At 39.1% G+C, this 23,381-nt stretch overlaps 1 protein-coding gene across 1 annotated transcript in view; it reads right to left on the reverse strand.

Annotated features, from left to right (window-relative positions):
- Positions 1 to 23,178, reverse strand: part of nell2b (neural EGFL like 2b) — an 81,917-nt gene extending 58,739 nt beyond the window's left edge. The window contains exons 1-3 of the mRNA XM_053508934.1: positions 22,825 to 23,178; positions 22,481 to 22,609; positions 455 to 605 (exon numbers count right to left, since the gene is read on the reverse strand). Coding sequence (XP_053364909.1) covers positions 455 to 605; positions 22,481 to 22,609; positions 22,825 to 22,867 — 323 coding nt within the window. The 5' untranslated portion in view covers positions 22,868 to 23,178. The remainder of the gene's footprint in view (positions 1 to 454; positions 606 to 22,480; positions 22,610 to 22,824) is intronic.
- Positions 23,179 to 23,381: the final 203 nt, after the last annotated feature.

The following is a 23,381-nucleotide window of genomic DNA, read 5'->3' on the forward strand; positions in this document are numbered from 1 at the left end:
AGTTTGAGAATTGCAGTTTTGTTGGAGCTGTTTCAAAATTAAATATTAGATGCCACCTCCATAACAACAAGCTGGTTGAATAAGTTGCAAATAAGTAGCCCTTCCTGAGAGAGCAAATAAATTCAACCTTTTGAACTTTCATATCTGTGGACCCACAAACGGTATCACGTCGCCTAGTCAGATAAGGTCGTTACCCATTTTTTAACCATGAATTGATTAATACGAAGTAGGATCTGTATCAATGTGTACCAAAATCATATATTTGTATTTGGCTACAGATGCATTTAAAACAAGAGATTATTGCAACAGGGATTGCAGCATGATCCTGAATAACATCACATTAGTGGATGTCTGAGGCTCTGTAGGACTCCGTGCGTTATGTTACAGCTTTCCTTTACTACTGATTTTTGACAGTTTCCCCTTCCACTCATCTCATTTCAGAGCAAAAGTATACCTTTGTTGTCCATGATGGATAGACAGCAAGACACCCGAGTTGAATTTATCTTGTTTGAGTGTCAGCAGTAGGGTGATCTCCAGTCTGCCTCTGAGTTTCTGCAGAATTCTCTCTGCGACCCCCGCTGAGGCGCGCACACTCCTCCTCGTCCCTGTGAAAGAGAGAAAGAAAAAGAGAGAGAGAGGATCAGTACGGATTATAATGCATAACATCTCTTCGTTATGTATTTTTGGTATTATTTTTCTGAGATGTGGTTTAACGTGCTAATAAGCTCGTCTCATGCTTTGTTAAAGGATTGTGGAGAATTGACAATTTCATAATGATATATGATTCAATTTTACAGTAAAAAAAGAAAGAAAATACTGTCTGACAGGGATTATTGGGTAATAAAAGGGTATAAGAGGATAATAAAAAAAAATCCTTTAGTGAATAATGAACCCAATCACACTGAAAATATAACACAAATTATTTAACGGAAATGTATTTAGCTTTAAATCGAACATCTTGAGCTCTGGCACGCTGAATAAAAAGCTAATTAAATTTACTTTATTTAACTGTGTACATTGATTCCACACAATTTGTTTTTTTGTACAGCCAACATGATTTAATCACGTGTTTTTAAAGCCCTGAATCAAATTACTGTAGGTTTTACACTCGTACCCGAACTGAGGTTCAAACGCAGATTGCTTGTGCTCTGCAACAGCCACATTAACTCTGCGTTTAGTTTAACACGTTACTGCAGATATGGCTTATATTAAACTAGTTTGAACTGCAATATGATTTTGCATTCTGAGCTTAACCCTGCCATTCATCAAGCTGATTGTACAGTCAGACGTGAACTGGTACAGTATGGTAATTTAAAATGGCACAATTCTTCATTGTATTTCTTGATATTGACAGCAGAAGCTGTGTAAAGCATTCAAACCTTGAAGACTCATATTTGAAACAAAAATAAAAACACTCTTTGAACTCAACAAAGAGTTTTTTTTAATTCAAATTCCTGGCAATTTGTTCATACTTATATCCAAAAGCTTAATCCTAATACCATAATACCACATTATAGTAGTAAGCATGTCTTTATTAATACCATAACAAATGTAGAAACAGCCGCCAGGTTATCCTTCAAAAACGTTGTATACAGTTTAAAGTTTACTGAGCATTGCCTACTTTGAGCACACAATTAAGATAACATTTAAAAACATATTCTGCTAGATTCTAGGTTGGTTGAAAATTGATCAGACCCTAAATAAAGCATGTTCAAGAACATTACTATGCCAATAGTACATATCGGCCTATATATAATATATATATACTGTATATACATAATTCAAGCTAGTCAGTCAAAACTTGGATTCATTAAGTTTAGTATAGCAATAATGTCACGTTTTGATGTGAAATATATTTTTTTTCATTAAGTTTTCATTTCATTAAGTTAGGTTAAATTTTTTCTTAAATCTGACTGACCACATATGCTGTATATTTTTTTCCACCATACTGTTGAGTTTCTATGCATATTTGCCATGTCTACATGGGTTTACTTCAGGTTACCTGGTTGCTTGCTACAATCACAAAAAAATCAATATGTGAACTGGTTACATTTAATCACACTCAAAGTGGTAATAAGTGTTTCAGAGAATCCTTTTCATCGCACCCATGACCAAAATAAAGTAGTTGCTGAAGTGCTGAAGTGAATGCATACATCCTACAAGGGTGCCAAAAATTATGACTGGAAATCAAATTTTTTCTGTCTTCTCTATCCTTTCTTGCGTCAGTGTTTCAGAGACTGTATTCCAAGCACAGCGATCAAAATCCCCAGCTCTGCGATTCTGATACCAGACTAATACAGAGATCCAAGGGCAGTAAACATGAAAACAGGCAAAAGGTTAGTGATGAATATAAAATAGCATTAGATAACCACTGATTTGCCCTGCATCTACAGATCATAGACAGGTTATGATTTTAAATATGGTTTACAAAGCTGAAACATTTGATTTCACTGAACAAAAAAAACAATCTTTGCAAGTAAAATGACAGTGAAATACAGCCAAATGTAACTAATATTTTTCTATTGATTATATAGTTTTAACAGATTTCTAGATTTTTGGATCAGATTTGCAATGCAATAGAAACATGTGCCCAGAAACAGGCTTAATGTGGTACAGTATAATATAATTGTCATGCAGTAACCATCTCTTAATGTTAAATATTAGATTGCCATTCCTTTATTCGTTGCTTGCTGAGATATCATTTTTTTTGCAATGTTGGTTAGATTTCAGTGGATTTTGCTGCAGAACAAAATGATGGTGCTTTCACGCATTTTAATGAGTTGAATTTAAATCCTGGTTGGAAAAAAAGAGAATCTCTTTTGTAAGATGCATGAATAACACGATCTCAGAAACGGTTTCAGTGTGACCTTGGTGCACTCTACGACAACAGCAATTACACCATGGGAAGCAAATTATAAATTAAACCAATGATGACATTCTGATTATACAGTAGCTGATAATATCATCCCTGTACAACAGTAAAGATTTTGGTAAGCCTAGTAAGTTTTGTTAGTCATTTTTTATTACTAACTAATAACACTGTAGACAGCAAGTGCATAATGATGTCTGATTCATGTATAGTCACTACTGCTGGGTTCCTTCATTTATTCATCTTGCTGTGGACGATTTCACATGATTTCACTTGCTGAAAACTGTTTACACTCAAATCTCATTCATTATTCAGTCGATCGCATCACTTGAATACTATTGATTTGATGCTAAAAAACTCTCATGAAATCAAAAATGACTGATGCTCACGCTGAACATCGTTTCAATGCCCTTTTCACTGCTTAAACGTACAGCATAAATGTGTGAATGAGCCACGGTTTGCACCATCCTGTGTCGATCGGAAAAGGATGAGTTTTCTTTTGAGGATAGTTGTGTTAAGATTTCTTTTTTTTTATTTTTTTATTGAACCGGGTTGAATTAAATATTTTTAGCAATAAAAAAAACAGCTTGTATTACACAAGGAACCTTTAATTTAGAAGACTGACAGCTTGGAAGCCAGTACTGATGGGTGAAGCTTGAACAGTGAAGGGCTCAGATGAAGGAAGTACAGCAGATGGACAGCTATCCATAGCAACTTTCAGCTCAAGGGAGCTTTGATGAGTACAATGGAGAAAATCCGAATGCATGACTCACTGTCCAAATAGTACTACTCTAAATAATCAGCACCAAACTGGACGAAAAATAATTTTAATATCCATACAAACCTTTTTGTTTGTATTCGTTAAACAAAACAAACTCAATGCAACAAAATGTCTTTTGGCACCAGTGTTGCAGCAAAGCAAACCCATCCATTGGGATTATGAACCTAGTTAAAAATAGATAGCAGCAATAACATTAAGACTACAGTACACCACGGAACATTAACACGTTAATATTGATTATTAATTATATGGCTGTAGATTAGTGACAGGATCATGGGTGCCAAGGCTCACCCTGACAGAAAAGCCAATGCTTCTGCAAAAGTCAGAACACCCACCGCACCACTGCCTGCTGTGTATGGGGTTTGTCAGAAAAAGCGGTTAAGGTAGTTGATCAAGCACACATACTGTGGCGCTCCACCCAAATATATTTGCCCACCCTTTTTAACAATTTGTCTGGGAGATCGATGCCATCTGCATTCAATTAACTACTGTAGTAGGGGACAGCTCCCTCAGACATTTCTGCTTCTGTACCTGTTTATTCTGCTACCACAAGAGCGGTGTACTAATAGGCAGTAATTGCATCGGATGCCAGTTGTCATAAAAAGACTAGAAAGGGCGTACTGATGGTCGCACATGCTGGGCGGAGAAACACAGGTTTGCACATTGAATGGGCTTTTTTTTTAAAAGCCAAGAAGATTAACCCTTAAAACTCAAGCTGCATGGATCTAGGGTTAGATCCATGTGGCGACACTGCTTCGGCACTCAGTCATGTTTGTATATGTTTGTTGTTGGTTAAAATTACATAAAATTCTGTTCATCATATGGCCTAGGTTTTGCTGAAAAAAGGACACGTCACTCTAAACTTTAAAATGGATAAAGATGCTTTGGGTTATGTGCTCTGACCATCGGTGTTATTTTTGTACCAAAGAGTGTTTAGTTATTTATTTATTTTTTTGCTTCATCTTACTGTTCACTTCACATAGGGTAGATGTGCTGGAAGGTAATGCATGCCCATTCCACTGGATAGTATATTTTACACCTTTGGGAAACACTATTCAGCCTCCAAGATTGTCCATATCTCAGTCCAATCGAGCGTCCATGTTATGCGCTGGACCAAAAAGTCCGATCCATGAAGGCCCCACACCTCAACCCACAGGATCTGCAGCACACACCCATTCCCTGAGAGGACAGAACCACCCCGGTGGCAAAAGAGGAACCTATACAATATTGGGCTTAATGTTCTGTGTTTAAATAGTATGGCGGATCGGTGTACATTTATTATCCATACTTAATCTTATCAGATACTGTATTGTTCATCCAGATCTTAAACACCAATAAAACTTCCAAGGCCTCTCATAAACAGCTGCTGTGAACAGGAAGCATAGTAATTAAGTAACGTGGTTCTCTGTCGAGATCAAATCTGCTTTTTTCACCTACCGCTAGTCGCTGACGTCAACCAACACACATCCATAAATCAGCCACACAGATTATACAGTGATGTGAACAAGACAGTAATAACACACACACACACACACACATGCAGAGTTAGTGAGGTGGTAAGAATGGAGATGAATGAGAGACACAGAGGGAAATCAAGAGAAAGAGAGAGACAGTGTGTGTATGAGAGAGAGAGAGAGAGAGAGCATTATCTGCACATTACTGAGAGAAGTCTCCTTTGTCTCCTTTGGGAGATGTGTTTAAATCAGCTCTGTAAAAACACTGCAGATGTTTGCCTTCTGCCTGTCCACACACACATGTGCGCGCACGTACACACACACACACTCACAGAGAGAGAGAACAGTACATCTCCTCGTTATTTACTCTTCCCTAGTGAGTCTCTAAACTGAACAGACAGATAGACAGTCAGTAAGAAAGACAGACAATCAGACAGAGACAGACAGACAGGTTTTGCTATTTGTCTTCAAGCCAAGGTCATTAGCTAGCAAATCCAATGGAGAATGCTAAGGTGAATTAGCTTTGTTTGCTACTGTAAACATGCTAACTTTTTGTTTTGTAACAGCCACCATCAACATTCAATTGAATTAAAATCCATGTCTGAATTGTTTAAATGTTAATCTTCTTTTTGTTACTTAATTTTACTTTAGTACAGTTTCTATGCACTTTCTTTTCAGTTTCATTAGTGTTTTGTGGTTTTGTACTTTTACCTGCTAGCATGAGTCAGGCTTTAATTCTGAAGTATTACAGAGCTACCAATAATAACCTGCTGTTAAATACCTCCCCCATGTGTGAGCTTAATATATCCATATGGTCATAGCTTCATCTGCTAGCATCACAGTTTGCTAGCTGGCATCATGTATTACGAATAATAAAGCCCTATTCCAACCATGTGAAATCTTTGGCCCAATTCAAACCCAGTATCAACCAAATCAAAATACGTACTCAAACATGGAAGTGTTCAGATGCATGTGACCAATTTCAATTTGTAGAATTGTCCCAAACAACAACAGGTCGAACCAACTTTGCAAGGTTTCTAGGTTTCTTATACAAATATTCTACTTCTGAAATACTCAGAAACCCTAAGTTGACCTTTTATTCTGTAGAATAGTCAGTTTCTTATGGCCACACAGCTGTTTAGTTTCAATCTTGTTCTCATCACATTTGTTCCAGTTCTCATCAAATTGTGTGTGTGTGTGTGTGTGTGTGTGTGTGTGTGAAAATGCTTTTACTTTCACTATTAAACAGAATTGTGATTTCTACTGTCCATTTTTTTTTCAGTGCAACTTTACCAAGCATTTAAATGATCTCCATTCATGTGTTTTTCCTGCCACATTTCTTTTGTGACTTTTTCAGGGTATATAATACATCGAACAGTTTTTACCCATACTTCTGTATTTTTATGCTTTCTTTGCTTGATGCATGCCAATAAATTGACCCTTCTGAAACTGTGACTTTTTTTTTGGCCCAGGCAGAATATTTTTTTTATATAAATAAACCAGTTTTTTAGGGAGACTATTCAGAAAAAAGGCTTCAGTTTCCTAGGGAGGATAAAGATTGGTCTTTGGAGGTACAGTATGGAAAAAAAAGATCATGTCATCTGATGAGTTTAGATTGACCCTATAACCTGAGTGATGGGAGCGTCAAGTTAAGAAGAAAAACACATGAAGCGATGCACATACCATGCATACCACTGTACAAGCCTTTGGAGGCAGCATTATGACCTGGGGTTGTTGATCTGTTGATATGTTACAGTATGTGGCAAAAAAATGAAGAAGTTGACGACCTGAAGAAAATATGAATGTAAGACTTTTTTTTGACCGGACAGTGTAGATTGGTAGTGCATATATACTGTAGGTATTAGAAATAGATATATTTGTGTGAAAACACATTTTCATAACAAAATTGCCACAATACTATCATATGTGAATTCACTTATCACATATTTACATGTTTTGCAAAGAATGCCCAGTACCCCCACTGACAGTTACAATAGCATTCTGTGTTAGACACAAGGTGAGATATTCTGCTTATGAGATATACGTGCAAGGCTTACAAGTCAGCCTACGTAACACCTAAATATGCAATTTGGCACGATTATGCCCTGGCCAGGGCATTCGCCAACACACATATGCAGGTTTGAGCACATTTAAGCCTCAGATTCTGAGATTCACAAACTTATGACAGCAATACCTTAACTAATATACATATACATTCTATATAACAGGCATTAAAATCATACCTGCCAACAGACCAACAGATGGGGAAAAACATGTATTTACTGTAGCATTAGATCTCTAATACAAAACATTGCATGTACAGTATGAAAACTCAACATAAATCTCTATAGAACATGCATGAAAGGATGCACAATGCATTTTATTGGTTTTGCTGGAAACTCGTATTCACGCAATTTACGCAAATTGGAGGGGTGGAATGGTGTCACAGGAACATGTTGGAGGTTTGATAAGGATGTTCAAAGTCTTTGGTTTTGATTGTGATTTGCACTTGCAAATGGATCACTGGCATTCCAGTTGGTTTTAAAGGGTTAAGCATACAGTATTATTTATTTGTAAAATTGTAGTATTTATAAATTTCTTAGGGGTATTTGGGGCTGCTTTGGCACTCCAAGGGTTAGCTGTAGCACCATCCCCAACCCCTCCAAACCCCTCCCTGGCGCGTCTATGCCTGTAATTACTGTAATGTACCAGATTTAGGTCTGAATTAAAATTATTAGAGCAAAAGACATGTGACTTGTGTTATCTTGTGTTAAGGTTATGTCATATTTCAATTAAAGGAAAGGGACATGCCTTGCCATCTCGGGTATAGCTCTGGGGGATCAATGATCCAATACAGTAATCACAGGTAATGTCTCTGACGGTCATTTCATACCTATTAGGCTGACTAAAATCAAAATAATACCTTCAGTTTGGTTTTACAATGCACAAAAGAAAAATATTTAAAAATTAACTGTTGGCTGAGGTATGTGATCTTGTGTATCATATCCAGCTTTTTGCCCTTTTTTTTCTCCCTAATTTTGTTTTTCTATGGTAATCCAAATAACCCGAACACATGGCACTTGGTACATACACTTTATCAGTGTTGTTTGGCTTAGTTCATCACAGCTCAGTTTGGCAGCTCACAAAAGTGTGTGAGATTATTTTAGTCCAAACCAAGTGTTCTTACCTGTCTAATTAATCTAAACCACGTGCAGTGATTCGATTCAAACGGACTAAACGCTGCAGATGTGAAAGCATCACTAGTGCTGGCCTGCTGCAGCATCTGTGCGTGTGTGTGTGCGTGTGCTTTTTACGTGTTCCTAACTGCCAGTCTCACTCTTAATGTTGTCCAAAAAATCAAAAAGCTTAAAAATCTGCATTTAATCCTCTTAGACAAGACTGAAAGGGTTTCAAGTGATGCTGAAACCCGTAACGAAACAGGAAACAAAGCAGACTATCACCATTCAGTAATGACATGCATAGTTCACTACCTACAACAATGGACCCATCCACTGCTCTTCTCTCAGGCTATTATCTCGATTTCCATCTCCGGCTTGTTTTTAGTCTATCCACTGTCTGCATTACTTCCCTGCTTTTTGTTGGCTGCGTTTATAATCAATGTCACCCTCTACAATAACTCATTCAAGTGTACAGGCACCAGATTAAAGGCATCTAGTGACTAGGAATGAGCTGAGAACAGAATGATGCTAATGACTAAATGGAAGTGTGTCCTCAAAGAACAGTGTGTCTGTGTAATGGCCGATAATTCTATATTTTTTGGATTATCTTTTACAGCCTCTTTGAGCGGTATTTTAAGAAATAATTAATTTAAATAAGAATAACTTGTGTGCCAGTAAAGGCAACATCCACATGAATGGCAGAACCAAAGGGTTTCCAGAAGAACTTTGCTCAGACCATTACACTGCCTTGTCTTCTTCTCATCATGAATCCTGGTGCCATTTCTTTCTCAGCTAAGACAAGCGCAAACACCTCACCATACTGTATACAGTACATAATGTAAAGAAAAATATGAATCATCAGGCCAGGCCTTCTTCCATTGCTCTATGGTCCAGCACTGCCACTCACATGTCCATCATGGGTGATTTTATCAATGGGCACAGGCCAGCATGGCCACTCTGGGTAATCTCCATTTCTATGCGTCCTGGTAGATGTTTATCAGAGGAGTGTGGTAGGGCTAGTCCTGGCTCACCATATGATTCGGGTAGCCTTGGGCTCCCTTGACCCTTTTACCATTTCACTAGTTGTCCTTCCTTGGACCGCTTTTGATTATGTACTAACCACTGCATACCAAGAATACTCAGAGCCGGACAGTTCTCATGTCTACTATGCAAGTATCGAAATAAATCTGGGAGTTTTTAATGTTCCTGATGCAGCTGATACTGCATAACGAATATTATGGTTACCTACAATTTATAGTGAACTCTACATTTACAGTGGTAGCTAGGTTGGCTTCTTTGCAAAATTTGGGGGGTCAGGATTGACTCTGAAAATGCCTACCAATTCCTGCTGTTTGGGAGATGGTCCAACCCAGTTGCCTAGCCATCACTATTCAACTTTGCCACCTGAGTCACATATTTAACTAGTTAGAGTATTAAATTTGCCCATTTTACTTGCCTCAAACACAACAACACCAAGAATCACCTGTTCACTTGCTGTCTAATACAGTTTAATTTCCCCATCATAGGTGCCACTGTAACAAGATAATCAATGTTACTCACTTCACCTGTCAGTGGTTTAGTTATTATGGCTGATCGGTGTACAGAGACATTATATACAATGGTGAGCTGAAAAAGATCTTCACTTTGGCTGACCTTAATAAACTCCTTTTTTGCAAATCATACGTGTAACCCTCATGTAACACATTTACACCTGCACAGCAGTGACTGGGGAGACAGTAGCCTTGAAAAAAAAAAAAAAGCGCTAATAAGTTGATAAATGCTGATAATTTTTGACTCCGATTTCACCCACACTTATTTCCTGTTACACCTAATTAATACCAGTATGTAATTTCTTTCTTATTATCTAGGTTTTGTTGTTTGTATTCGCACAGTATATCACTTAGCCCACGCTGTGTTGCCATGCGTATTTAGCTCATGCTTGATTTGTTTCCTGTTTCTAGTCTGGGTTTTAATTGTTTCATTAAAATAACTAGATTACTGCACTTGCATCAGCTTTCAAGTCATGCCAAGTATTTCCTGCAATGTCTAAGAATTTAGAACTAGGTCTTTACATTTCATCGTCTCTACATGATGTTGCACTGCTTTCTGTGTCTATTTACTTAATTATATTACTGCAGTTATATCGTACTGTAATTATTTTTTATCACCAGTCCTGCCAATCTTTTGCATGGGTATTAGGAGTTCTGCAAATCAACATCACTCATTATCACTTAAAAATATGCATTCCTCCATAAAACACTGCATTGGCTCCCTGGGGCAGAGCTTTTTCTTACAAAAGCCCCAAAGTTATGGAATAGTCTTCCAATTAATGTTCGGGACTCAGACACAGTCTCAGTGTTTAAGTCCAGGCTAAAAACCTATTTATTAACCAAGCCTTTTTGTAAATAGATTAGCCTTAGGTAAAGGAGCAGATCTGGGGGACTCATGGATGTACAGTATTATGGTGAACTGGTATGTTTAGATGCTGTCTTTCCTACTCTCATTAATCACTCAGGTTTGTTGACGGTAAAGTAATTGGTCACTTTACATCTCAGGGAGCCCTCATATCTGTGTTTCCTTCTGGCTCTCCCTTTTGGTTTTGCTGTTATAGTTAGTCCTGCCGGAGTCTCTGCTTGCACTCTACACTAAATACCTACCATACCTAACTGCTATCTCTCCTTCTCCTCTTCTCTTTCTTCTCCTCTCTGTTTCCCTCACTCTCTTTCTCTCTACCTGTCTCTCTCAAGCTACTGTATACATGTCACTCATGAGCTGCCAGTGATCCCGACCCCCTCTGCCCCCTGGATCTGTTTGACATGTCCTGGTGTCCCGCTTCAGGTTGGGGATCTCGTCACATGGATACCTCGTGTGGTCTGCCTGAGATGCATGTGGTGACTGGGGACGGTTCTACTCTTCCACACAGACACTTCTGTCCTCGGCTGATGCAGACAGCTGTTTTCTAAGGACTTGTGACTTCAGTCTAAAAGATTCTGTTTTCTGCATTTTTGATAACGAGCGCTCACTATGCGTATTTTTCCTTTTTAATTAGACACAATTACTGTATAGTGGGGCGGCACGGTGGTGTAATGGTTAGCACTGTGTCGCCTTGGGTTCGATTCCCGGCCAGGCTCAATTCCCGACTGTGTGCATGGAGTTTGCATGTTTTCCCCGTGCTTAATTGGTTTCCTCCGGGTACTCCGGTTTTCTCCCACAAGCCAAAAACCTGCTGGTTAGGCTAATTTATGCTCCCAAAGGATAGGCCCCTGCGACCCTGAATACAGGATAAAGCGGTACAGACGATGGGACGGGACGACAATTATATTGGGCATGACCTGGAAGTTTTTACTTATTTAATTTTTTTATGAGCTGTGTTATTTTGTTATATTGTTATTATTACTGTTATTATATTTAATATTATTATTATTTTCTTTTTTTATTGTCATACCATTTAAGGGAGCCAAATGCATAACACTGTGAAAATGCACATAAACCAATAAACTGTAAGCGCTCCCACACAGGACCTTAAGCAGCAGGGCTTTTCAATTATGGAACGGTTACCGAGTCCCATCACTAGCACTACCTTCTCACGACTTTAATTCCAGCCTTCACGTCAAACTCCAGACCCAGCCGTTAATTTCCCAAGCAACTCCTGGATCCACAATCACTGGACTTGCTTGCTCTTAATTTACATAAATGATGTTCATTGCAAAGTCTTAGTCTAAGTCTTTTCCAGCTTGTCGCTGTGTTACTGAGGCTCTGTTTAGTCACATTGATCTCAGGATCTTGCATCATTAAGCTCAATTAGATCCATTTGCCTGTGTGTTTATTTAGTCCTCCAGGCTTGAAAACTTTTTTTGGTACTTTTTCAGTTGTTTGTCAGTTGATACGTGCAACTGTAACCCGACACACTGGCTGTTCAGCAAGCAGTCGATTAATCATTCAATCACAGCACAACAACAAGGAGCAAAGAGCATGTCTAAACAGCAAAGGTGAAAAGGGAGATACAGCAATCAAATATTACACCTGAAAAAGTACCATGAGTGATGTTTTGTTTGTGCTCAAGCTCAGAGTCAGTATTCTTGTTAGGTTGGGATGATGGGGAGGATTGGTGCAACTTTAAATGTTATAGGAATATTTATATGTTTATCTTAGGGAAGCAAACGAGGGTCAGTCAGAAATTGTCCGCACTGGCTCCACTATTTTATCAGCACTTTCCGTTCTAGGCTACTGTCTCCCCAGTCACTGCTGTGCAGAAGTAAACAGGTTACATCAGTTTATTTGTAACTGCAGTGCGAGCAAAAATGAACGCCCCACTTGTGATTTGGAAGAGCATAAACAGAAGCGTTTGGATATCTGTAAGGAAGGTGAAAGAGAATCATTACTGATGACAAGACATGGATTCATCACTACGAGCCGGAGAGTATGGAACGGAAACATCCTCAATCGCCGACCGAGAAAAAGTTAAAATAGTCCATCATCAGCTGGAAAATTGATGTTTACAGTTTTCTGAGATTCTCAAGGGCCAGGATGGGAACATTATCAGGAAAAAGGTTTAATAATCAACAGTGCTCATTACATTGAGTCGCCTATTGAAGAGCTGAAGCCTGAACTTTAGATTAAACGCAGAGGACTGCATGATGATGTATCTCCGCACACTTCTGCCCACACCGTCGACACTCCACAAAAGCCTAATTTTGAAGTGTTTAAGCATCTTCCCTGTAGTCCTGATCTCACCCCATTAGACTTTTACCTGTTTGGTCGCCTGAAAGCAGCCCTACGATGAGGATGAAGATTCACTTCTGATGAAAAAGTGAAGACAGCGGTGCATTCATGGCTCGCAGCTGAGACTAAAACATTTTTAATGATGAAACATAAAAGATTGTTGACAGATGTGCAAATGTATTGAAAAGCAAGGAGATTATGTCGAAAGAATTATGTATTTGTCTTTTTTAAAAGTTGATTAAAATAAATTCTACAGGCAGAATGTGGATCATTTCTGACTCACGCTGGTAGTTTCTGGGTATTAAGGATGGCATTTTTGAATATATTCTTTAAGGTAGTGTAAAGCATTTTACGTTGTGTCATAAGAAATATTATAAGGAACAAAAATGATCTCTTTTAAATTCATGGTAAGATTCAAGATTCAAGATTCAAATAACTTTATTAATCTCAGAGGGAAATTGCTTATGCTCGGTTACAGGTGCTCACAGTTGTTAACTAAGAAAGGTAATAAAGAATAAAGGTAATAAATAATAATAATAATAATCTTAAAAAAATAAATAAAAAAAAGTTTAGTTAAGTACTGAGTAAAAAAAAAGTAAAAGTAAAAAAAAAAAAAAAGTTAAAGTTAAGTACTCATTTATTATTGAATAAAGCTTATTATTACACATTTTGATTAAATAACTGTTTTTATTGTTATTAAGTGGCACAGTGGAGTCCTGTCTCTGTGTGCATAAAGTTTGCATGTTCTCCCCGTGCTTGGTGGGTTTCCTCCGGGTACTCCGGTTTCCTCCCATATTCCAAAGATATGCAGGTTAGGCTAATTGTTTTTCCCAAAATTCCCAAACTGTTGTGTGTGTATGTGTGTATGCCCTGCGATAGATTGGCACCCTGTCCAGGATGTACCCTGCCTTGTGCCCTAAGCCTCCTGCGATAGGCTCCAGGTCCCGCGAATACATCCTGCATACAGGACAAAGTGGTATAGAAGATGAGTGAGTGAGTGTTATTATTATTATTATTATTGTTATTAGTTTTTAATATGTTTTAACAACATGTTGATTAACCAACGTCATTACTAAGCGAAATGTCATGCTTAACACTAGTGATGGTTTCGCGCTTGACTGCTTTGCCTCGTATGCAAAACACCAAAACCCACCCCAACTCATTCACATTCTTCTCGTACAGCTTCACATCTTCACATCTCATGAAAAATTCATGCACAATTACAATGACAAATGTCTAGATTTCAATTAACATGGAATTAACCAGGAGACATCAACCATTTATTCTCCCTCTAACTGGCTACCAAGTAAAGGAAAGTTGACAAGGTAACATTGATTGTGGTTGTGTGTGTGGGTGTGTGTGTCGGAATGTTAGCTGATGTGCAAGTGGGTCACTCTGAGCGAAGAAACCAGTAATGGGTACATCACTGCAGTGAAATAGACAGAAGGTCAGGATGATGTCAGGAAAAGTAGAGATGAGGTGTATCATGTCATGTGGCAGGAGTAACACACACACACACACACACAGAGCTAACATCCTGCCTCAGGCTTCAATCTCAGATAGCCAGTAAATTAGCAGCAACTCGATCCTGCAGCTCAGAAGGACGTCAAGCAGCTGTAGTGTTTTTTCAAGAAGGTGTGAAAAAGACAAAATCGATTAAATCAATTTAATAACTTGAGGTGATTGACAATGGGATTGGAGGTGCCAATGTATTTTATTCACTTAAGGAATGAATACATGTGATGATTTTAAAGCATAGGAACCCTGAACAAATCTATATAAATAAACGAAACATTGGTCAGAACTCTTTCAATGATATCTTTATGTTTCATACATTAGAGGACCAGAAACCAATCTCAGAAGATTTCTCTCTGTATGTCTGTATATCAGCCCAGCATCACACAAAACTGTCTGGACAGAATTTAATCAAACTTTGCCAGTCCTTAGGTATTCACCTGAAATGAAATCTGTGCCATAAATGAAATCATAATGTTGAGTAGAAGGGACGTTATGAGCAGTTTTGTGCCAGATGACATCACACCATTCCGTGCTTTTTTTTTTTTTTTTTGGAACGAATATAGAGCTTTTCCCCTCAGGTGGACGTGGCTAAAACAGATCAATGCAAAAGTTTCATTAATACACATACCATAATGCCCCTGCAAACCTCCCCAATCCTCACGAAACACAAAAGAACATGCATCAGAGCATGGCTTAATTCAAAAAAGGCAAGTAGACTATGAAACCTGAACCTTTAAAGATGAATGGCCAGATCAATGTATGTTTACTCTTCCTGCAGAAAGTTTAAAACCAGTTAGTCTCAGACATAATGTTGCCAAAAGTATTCGCTCGTCCGCCTTCACATGCATATAAACTTGAGTAACATCCGGATCTTAATCCATGTGGACGTGGGCCAAGCTCCCTTTACAGCTATAACAGTTTCAACTCTTCTGAGAAGGCTTTCCACAAGGTTTAAGAGTGTGTATAAGAATTTTTGAACATTCTTCTCGAAGTGCACTGATGTTGGACGAGAAGACCTAGATCGCAGTCTCTGCTTTACCTCATCCCAAAGGTGTTCTATCAGGTTGAGGTGCAGGCCAGTCAAGTTCTTCCACGCCAAACTCGCTCATCCGTGTCTTTATGGACTCATGTTGGAACAGGAAGGGGCCGTCCCCAAACTGTTCCCACAAACTTGGGAGCATAAAATTTTCCAAAATGCCAAGTGTTCTCTTCACTACAAGTAAAGCAGGCCAAAGTAATGGTGTGTAAAATTACTACCCGAACTGAGAGACCAGTGTTATGCGCTAAAATCAAAATGTTGTGTAAAAGCGATGTTGTGAACAGTCATGTGACGGATTTATTAATCCACTCCTAACAGGGAGTGTATTTAGATCCTTATCGCAAACAAGGCGATTATTTAACCGTAGAAAATTCTAATTCTTTGTATTAATAAGTTCGACAGACAGACATGTAAGTGTGTTTTTTTTTTTTTTTTTTTTTTCTCCCCAATATTAGTCGTAGTTAATTCCTCCCCGTCACTAGGGGGCTCCCACATTAAGGCTACTACTACCACTCAGTCGGGAGGGCGAAGACTATCATGTGTTTCCTCCGAACCGCGTGACGTCAGTCGACCGCATCTTTTCAAACTGCTTGCTCACGCACCGTTAGGGGCGGAGTAACACACTCGGAGGAAAGCGCTAGCCGCTCCTTTCGCATGCGCGAGCTCACAGACGCCCCTGATTGGCTGTAGAGCCGTGATTAACGTGGGAGCGCAAGTACCTCTCATCCCTCCCCCCTGAGAGAGCTCGGCCAATCAGCTCTCTCTGTGCCTCCGGCTGTGAAAGGAAAACAGCATCACCCGGGGATCGAACCAGCGATCTCCGGATGATAGGGCGAGCGCTTTACCACTGCACCACTCGGACCAGCTAATTTTTAGCTTCAACCTTTTAACTATTTCTACAAACTCTTAAATCATCAATGACGGTTACTAACACTAGTAGGCATAGAAATATAAATTTGTTCATGTTAGCTAGCTAACAAACTGTATAGCTCACACTTATTTCTACAGACCTATTTGGCACTACTGATCTCACGTTCCTCACTACAAAACTGTGCGTTTTATTCTCCCACGTTTGTTTTTATACTTTCACCCATTTCTGCCCACAGCATTCCACTAAATGTAATAATGGATGGACTTGTGGAGCAGCACAGGTGGCTGTTGGCCTGTTTACCATCCCGCCTGCTGTTCAGCTGCTCTTATGATCCATATTTTATGAGATGAAGATTAAGTGGAGAGCAGATCTGTGCCATTCCCGAAGCAGCTGCACGCTCAGCCTGGCACCGTTTCAGCCAGATGTTTGCCGCGGATTTACTGTTTCAATGTCATTTTAAAATCCATTTAGGAAATGAAACGGTGACCGTGCGTTATATACTGTAAGTACCAGAGGCCTACATCAATTGTGCAAGCAAAGTGCTTCTCAAGGTAACAGAGTGGATGTTTCTCATTAATCGATATTGTTAAAGCAAGATTGGATAATGTCCTTGACTTTCAGAAACACGTTTATTGCACACTTAATGAAAGATGGCTGCATAAAGCATGCTATTTTGTAATTAATTTTATCCTGCATTTCTTTCTTCCAACTTTTCATCATTTATCACCATACTGGGTGTCTCAAAATGTCTATACAAACAACTGGTGTTCAAGTCAAACCCGGGATTTGTGATGAATTTTCCATGAGATTGACATTTACAAAGTACAGTGATGAGACTTAGGAAAACATTTGAACAGTGCAAATGTTGTCATAAAGTCGATCCCAATGAGTTGACGCAACTGGAATTTTCACTCTCATAATTGTGTTCTGTTACTCTGCACAATCAAAAGTCCTGGTTTGATTGGAATACCCAACATAGTGTAAAAGTTCAATGATTGGTCGCCATGACCCCACGGAGATGTTCCCATTGTGCCTGGATCTAAGCCCACTTGATGTTAACTGGGGGTCATGTGAAGGCCATAGTGTACCAGGAGAAGATACAACACAGGGATCATTGAAAGGACTGCATTTAAGGGGTAAATACATGCATAACACTAGGTGTTAACCTTTGTCATCATCAGCAGGGCAAATGCTGTAACGGCAAACTGTAAACCTCATACAAAACATAGTATTGGTGCTGATTAAATTATTTTTTTATGTTATAATACAGGAAAGTGTGCCAAAGAAGCTACTCCTGAAGTTTATGCAACATGGAAGTGACTAATTTTGCTTCACTAAAAGTCCCAAGTGGCTGACTTCAGCCGTTACAGAGAGATGGTTTTATACAGTACTGTATGTGCCCAAAAAATTGTCATTTTTTAGCGTTATTTTGACTCGCTTTAAACAATAATTATTTAAAATTGGTGGTATTTCTTTATGAGCATTGATACTAAAATTGGTTAAAAAAAAAAAAAAAGCCTAAAATTGTTGCGTAAATTTTTTGGTAAAAGCTTAAAAAACAGAAAATCCGTAGTGTCCGTAACCATGTCAAACTCATGTTGCAATATCTTAACAATTTTTCTAAAGAAATCTAAATTGGCCAAGTTTTATCTGAATGACACTTAAGATCACTGAAAGATTTTAATTTTAAAAAAGTTACGGACACTACATAAAAAGTACATGAAATGATATTTAGCAAATGTGTTTCTTTTTATCTAATAAAAATATAAATGTGTATGCATATTTACAGAAAAACGAAGCACGGATCGAGAGATACAGTAAAAAGCATTAAGTATTGTAAAAAAATTGTGTTATGATTCTATCTAAAAAATTCACTTTTTTCACCTATAGTAGGTGAGACATTTTTCAGCACGTATGCATGGTAAAATAACGGCTGACATCTGTGAAGAAGAAACTCACTTTGCATTACATTTCCATTATTCCTGCAGGCAGAAGATGGCCTGAAGTGACCTATGGGTCCAATTTGCTTTTATTTATCAAGAGCCTGACTAAATCAGTTTGAAGGTCATGGGGATAAATGCATTGTTAATACGACTGACTGAACACGTTCTGATGAGCAATGAGGTTAAGACTTGCTTAACCCCTTAAGGCTTAGTTATTCCACTCAACGCATATTCTTCAGGAACCGCTGCTATAAATGATTCAGTAAGAACTATAAATGATTTAGTAATTACAGTGAAAATAAACGGATAAGGCGTGTAATTATAAGCGTGAGAAATGTCTGAACCAGCCGACAAATCCAGGGAGTTTAAGGGTCACGAGTTTGATGTAGAAGGTCAAAGGAAAAGCCTGATTATGCATTCAAGATGAACTGCAGGACAAATCAGACATAATCACTGGTCTGAGTTTAAAATGTTTGGCTGAGAGCGTTTAATTTAATCAGACAGACACCTGTTGGTCTGAATCCGAGGGAAACTGATACGTTTGATTTGTTGGCTGTATAGTTTTAACGCTGACCGTAAGTAAGCCGATAATCATTTGCAGAGGGGGAGGATTGTGGGAAGGGGAAGACGGCAACGGAGAACATGCATGCACGGATACTATGTATATAGAGTAGATAATTAGGCAAATAACAATAGTAAGTGTATTCAGCTTAAATTTTTCAGGAACACTTTTTAAAAAACATTTTGCAGCACTACAGCTCTGACCTTCATATTAGTTTGCCCCTTGTGTGTCAGTTCAACAGCGCATCCTAAGCCAATAAATACGCAGCATGTCTGGTTCACTTCCTCGGCTTGGGGATGAATCAAGGCTTAATCATATTCTGACTGCGATCAAGTTGCAGTACTGTTTGCACAGAAGCAAACCAAGTCTACCTTGGGATTAAAACTCTAAAAACTATAAGGGGGCGTTCAACTCAAACCGGGATTTTGGATTGTGCAGGATAACTACCTTTATTTCTCTAATTTATTTCACTAATGCTTGAATACCATCAAGGTACACAGGAGTCATGATCAGAAATGGCTTGGAGTGAGGCGTCGCAATAACTTCCAGCCGAGTTCTTGTCATGTCCAAGTACAGTATGCAGTATGAGGTCATTCACTGTCCTGGGCAGTATGACGTCATGCATTGTCCATTAAAAACAGAACACCTTTACTGACCAAACCAGGCTTTTTTTTTTTTTTTTTTTAGGAGATCCTGGGAGGCTAGGGTTTCAGGCGTGAAGCTGAAGCAGGCAGTATGATCATGGCTCTGGAGTACTGGGAAAATGTTCCACCCTGATGGCATCCAAGCACTAGTGACATGCCGGGATAAGTGCATTAGTGGGACGAATGCAGTCAGACGTGAAGCAGGCAGTCAGAGCAAGGCTACATACTGTAGTACTGAGAAAACTTTCTACCTTAATGGTATCCAAGCACTAGTGACATGCTGGGATAAGGGGATTATATACTGTAAAGAAATAAACGTTTTTATTCTGTCATTCTGCACAAGCAAAAGTCCCGGTTTGACTTGAACCCCCCTTGTATAAATGTGAAACTGTGAATAAACAAATCATTCGAAATTAAATTGAGCCTTAGAAACCATGACATACAGCAGCTTTACAAATCAGCTGACTTTGCAGTTTTTCACTACACCAGTGGTAACAATTTAAAAATCTGCAGCTTCTGTTTTTTTTCTTATTTATAGTCTAGCGTTCAGTCGCCACCACTATGTGACCTTTAAAACTGTGCATTTATAAGGCCAGATTTTTAATGATCTCTCACTAAAATCTGAAGATGAGTTTGTGTCTGCTAGACCAGCACGGTGGCGTGTTGATAGTGTGGGACTGAGTCGGTCCTGCTCTCTGACTGGGCTAATGTCACAATAAATGTGACATTAACTAACATTGCTTTAATTGATTATGTCAGAATAAAGTGATTTGTGAAAAAAAAAAAAAAACATCAGGATCATCTGATCATCATGTCCATATGAGGTTCTTCCCCAACTTGTTGCCACATAAATGTCTTTGTAAACTACGGCACCTTATAGGCTCCAACCTGTTCCTGCATGATGATGCCCATGTACACAAAGCGAGCTCTAAGAAAAAACGAGCTGTGATGAGGTTGGAATGGAAGGACTCGACTGTCCTTCACAGAGCCCTGACCTTAACTTCACTAAAAATCTATTAGAATGAAATGTAGCACCAAGACCTCCTCACCCAAGATCAGTCCCTGACCTCAGTAATGCCCTTGTAGATGAACGAACACAAATTCTCACAGCCACGCTCCAAAATCTAGTGGAAAGCCTTCCCAGAAGGGGGAATAAATCTGAAATTAGATGTTCAATATGAGCAGATATTAATATGACTGGTGATAGGTGACAGATAATTAGACTGCCAGAGAACCACTATTGGACCCTTTATCAAGACCTTAAACTGCTTTTTTTCTGTGTAGGCGCACGCTGGCAAACCAAGAGATCATCTTTATTGGTAGAATGAATAACAGTAACAATAACAGTATTGCATGTAATTTAGTTACGTAAAAAGATAGGTAAGCTTAAAAATTTCTTACTAGTTGATAATGAAGGTCTGACAGCTTTAACCCTGTTATTTCATGGCTCATAGTAGGTAAGCCAACACACTTGGACCATACAGTGCATAGTGTTATTTGATTTGCATAATCCTTTTGTGCATACAGTATTCATGAGCGTAATCCAGATTATTCAGATCTTCTCTTTACAAAAGTATGAATTCATGATACATGAATCTCTCTCTTTTTCTCTTGTTCTCTATACTATACCACTGAATTCTGTACAGAGTCGCACAGGGCCTGAAGTCTATCCAAGGGGACAGAGGTTCGCTAGGCAGGGTACACCTTGGTCAGGGTGCAAATCAATCACAGGGTCCAATCACACACACACTGTCCCACACAGGACTGTGTGGGAAACGGAAGAGCCCGGACGAAACCCACAAAGCACAGGAAGAACAGGCCAACACACACAGACCCAGAGCGGACTCAAACCCCAGAGGTGCAAGGCCCCAGTGTTAACCACCATGCCACAGTGCCACGCTGGCCACAATTGCCTCAGGAAGAAAAGAAGAAACACCAAAAAAGTCTTGGCTGATTGACTAATAAAAAATGTGCAGCATTTCCTGGCACTCAGTGCCAAATTATCATTATGTGCCATGCAAACTCCTTAAACCCTCTTAACCCTAGAGGCTACAAGTGGTAACCACTATGGGACCGTGCTGCCCTGAATTCAATCCAAACATCCATAATGAGTTTTTTTTAAAAAGCTAAATATAACTTAAATACTACTACTACTACTACTACTAATAATAATAATAATACAACAAAATTACAAAATAATGATAATGTGGTAAAAGAATTTATATATTATTTCTGATATTATTTCTTATATATTATTTCTGAACATACAAATTGTATGAAGATGAGAACTGTTGCAAAATGTAAAAAAATAAATAATTAATAATAAAATAAAATAAAAACATGTTCAATAGTGTCTGCAACAAAACCCTTTTCACTTTTAAGCTATTTTATGTGTAAAGTTAACATCAAGTAAACATTAAAAATGTCAAATTTGTGATTTGCATCTAGCATATTCCTAATTCCATCTCTCAATCATCTTCTATCCTTTATACAGGGTCGCCGGGGACCTGGGGCCAATCCATCGCAGAGCATACATACATATTGTATACACACACTCACACGCTCATGCACACACTATGGGCAACTTGGCCCATGCCAATTACCCTAATCTTTGGACTGTGAGAGGAAACCGGAGTACCTGGAGGAAACCCACCAACCATTTGTAGAACATGCAAACTCCATGCACACTGACCCGAGGTGGGAATCGAACCCGGACCCTGGAGGTGCAAGGCAAGACCACTAAGCCAGTACAGTATATATAAATAACAACAAATATAAAAGAATGACAAAGAAGTGATTTACATCTCTTATGAACACTGAAGTGTGGACCCTGTGCATGGAAGATAATAAATATAAGTGCATTTGTTTGTTGGGGAGAGCTGTTAAAACTACTCGTACCTTTAAACAGAAACGCAGTGGTGTTATTGTGAAAGCCCTGCACTGGGGAAACTCCAGTAAATGACTCTCCTACATTCAGCTCCTTCAGGATGTCCACATGCAGAGTAGGATCCAGCTCCACAGCCCACACTGAAGCAAAAACAAACAGTAAATCAGACCAGATGGAATACTAGATAATTGCATAACGCTGACGCCATTGTGGAACACGAGTCAGTCTGAAACCCAGAACAAGCTCACAGCAATTAACTCAGCAGTCTGCATTATTATTATTATTATTATTATTATAAGAACCTGTGCATGATACTATACAACATTATATAACAGGTGCCGTTTAATGCACTCACCTGATAGTGCACAGAGTGCAAAAGAAAACTGAAATAAAGCCATTGTGATGAAACTGATGAAGAAAAGGGAGAAAACACCAGGAAGGAAGAGTAATGAAAGATTAGTCCATCTGCTGGTGCGCGAGCGATAAGGCGCGCCTTCACTGAGCACTCCGGAGCACACGCACGCGCCTGCTGATCATCCCGACACTGCTGAAACTTAGTGCAGGAGGGCGCGAGAGGAAGGGTGTGATTCCACAGGAGGCACCATGTGTGTGTGTGTGTGTGTGTGTGGGTCCGATGTACCAGCAACAATGCGTAAATGTCCGGTTCTCATAGAGGGATGCGCAGGAGAGCGGCAGGTGCTTGGACACTCCTCTCCAGCCCGCGCGTGAGGCGAGAGAGCGCGCTGCCTGCGCGAGCTCTCATCATACGTGATCACTCACGCCCTCTTCCGGTAGACTCTGTTACAGCAAGAAAAACTGCTCAGTAGGACTGAGTGCTGGGAAATGGTGCAGACTTTTTAGTCAATCAGCCAAGACTTCTTTGGTGTGTTTTTTTCCTGAGGTGATTGTGGC

This window comes from Clarias gariepinus, chromosome 12 (assembly GCF_024256425.1).
Source record: "Clarias gariepinus isolate MV-2021 ecotype Netherlands chromosome 12, CGAR_prim_01v2, whole genome shotgun sequence".
Classification (NCBI taxonomy): Eukaryota; Metazoa; Chordata; class Actinopteri; order Siluriformes; family Clariidae; genus Clarias; species Clarias gariepinus.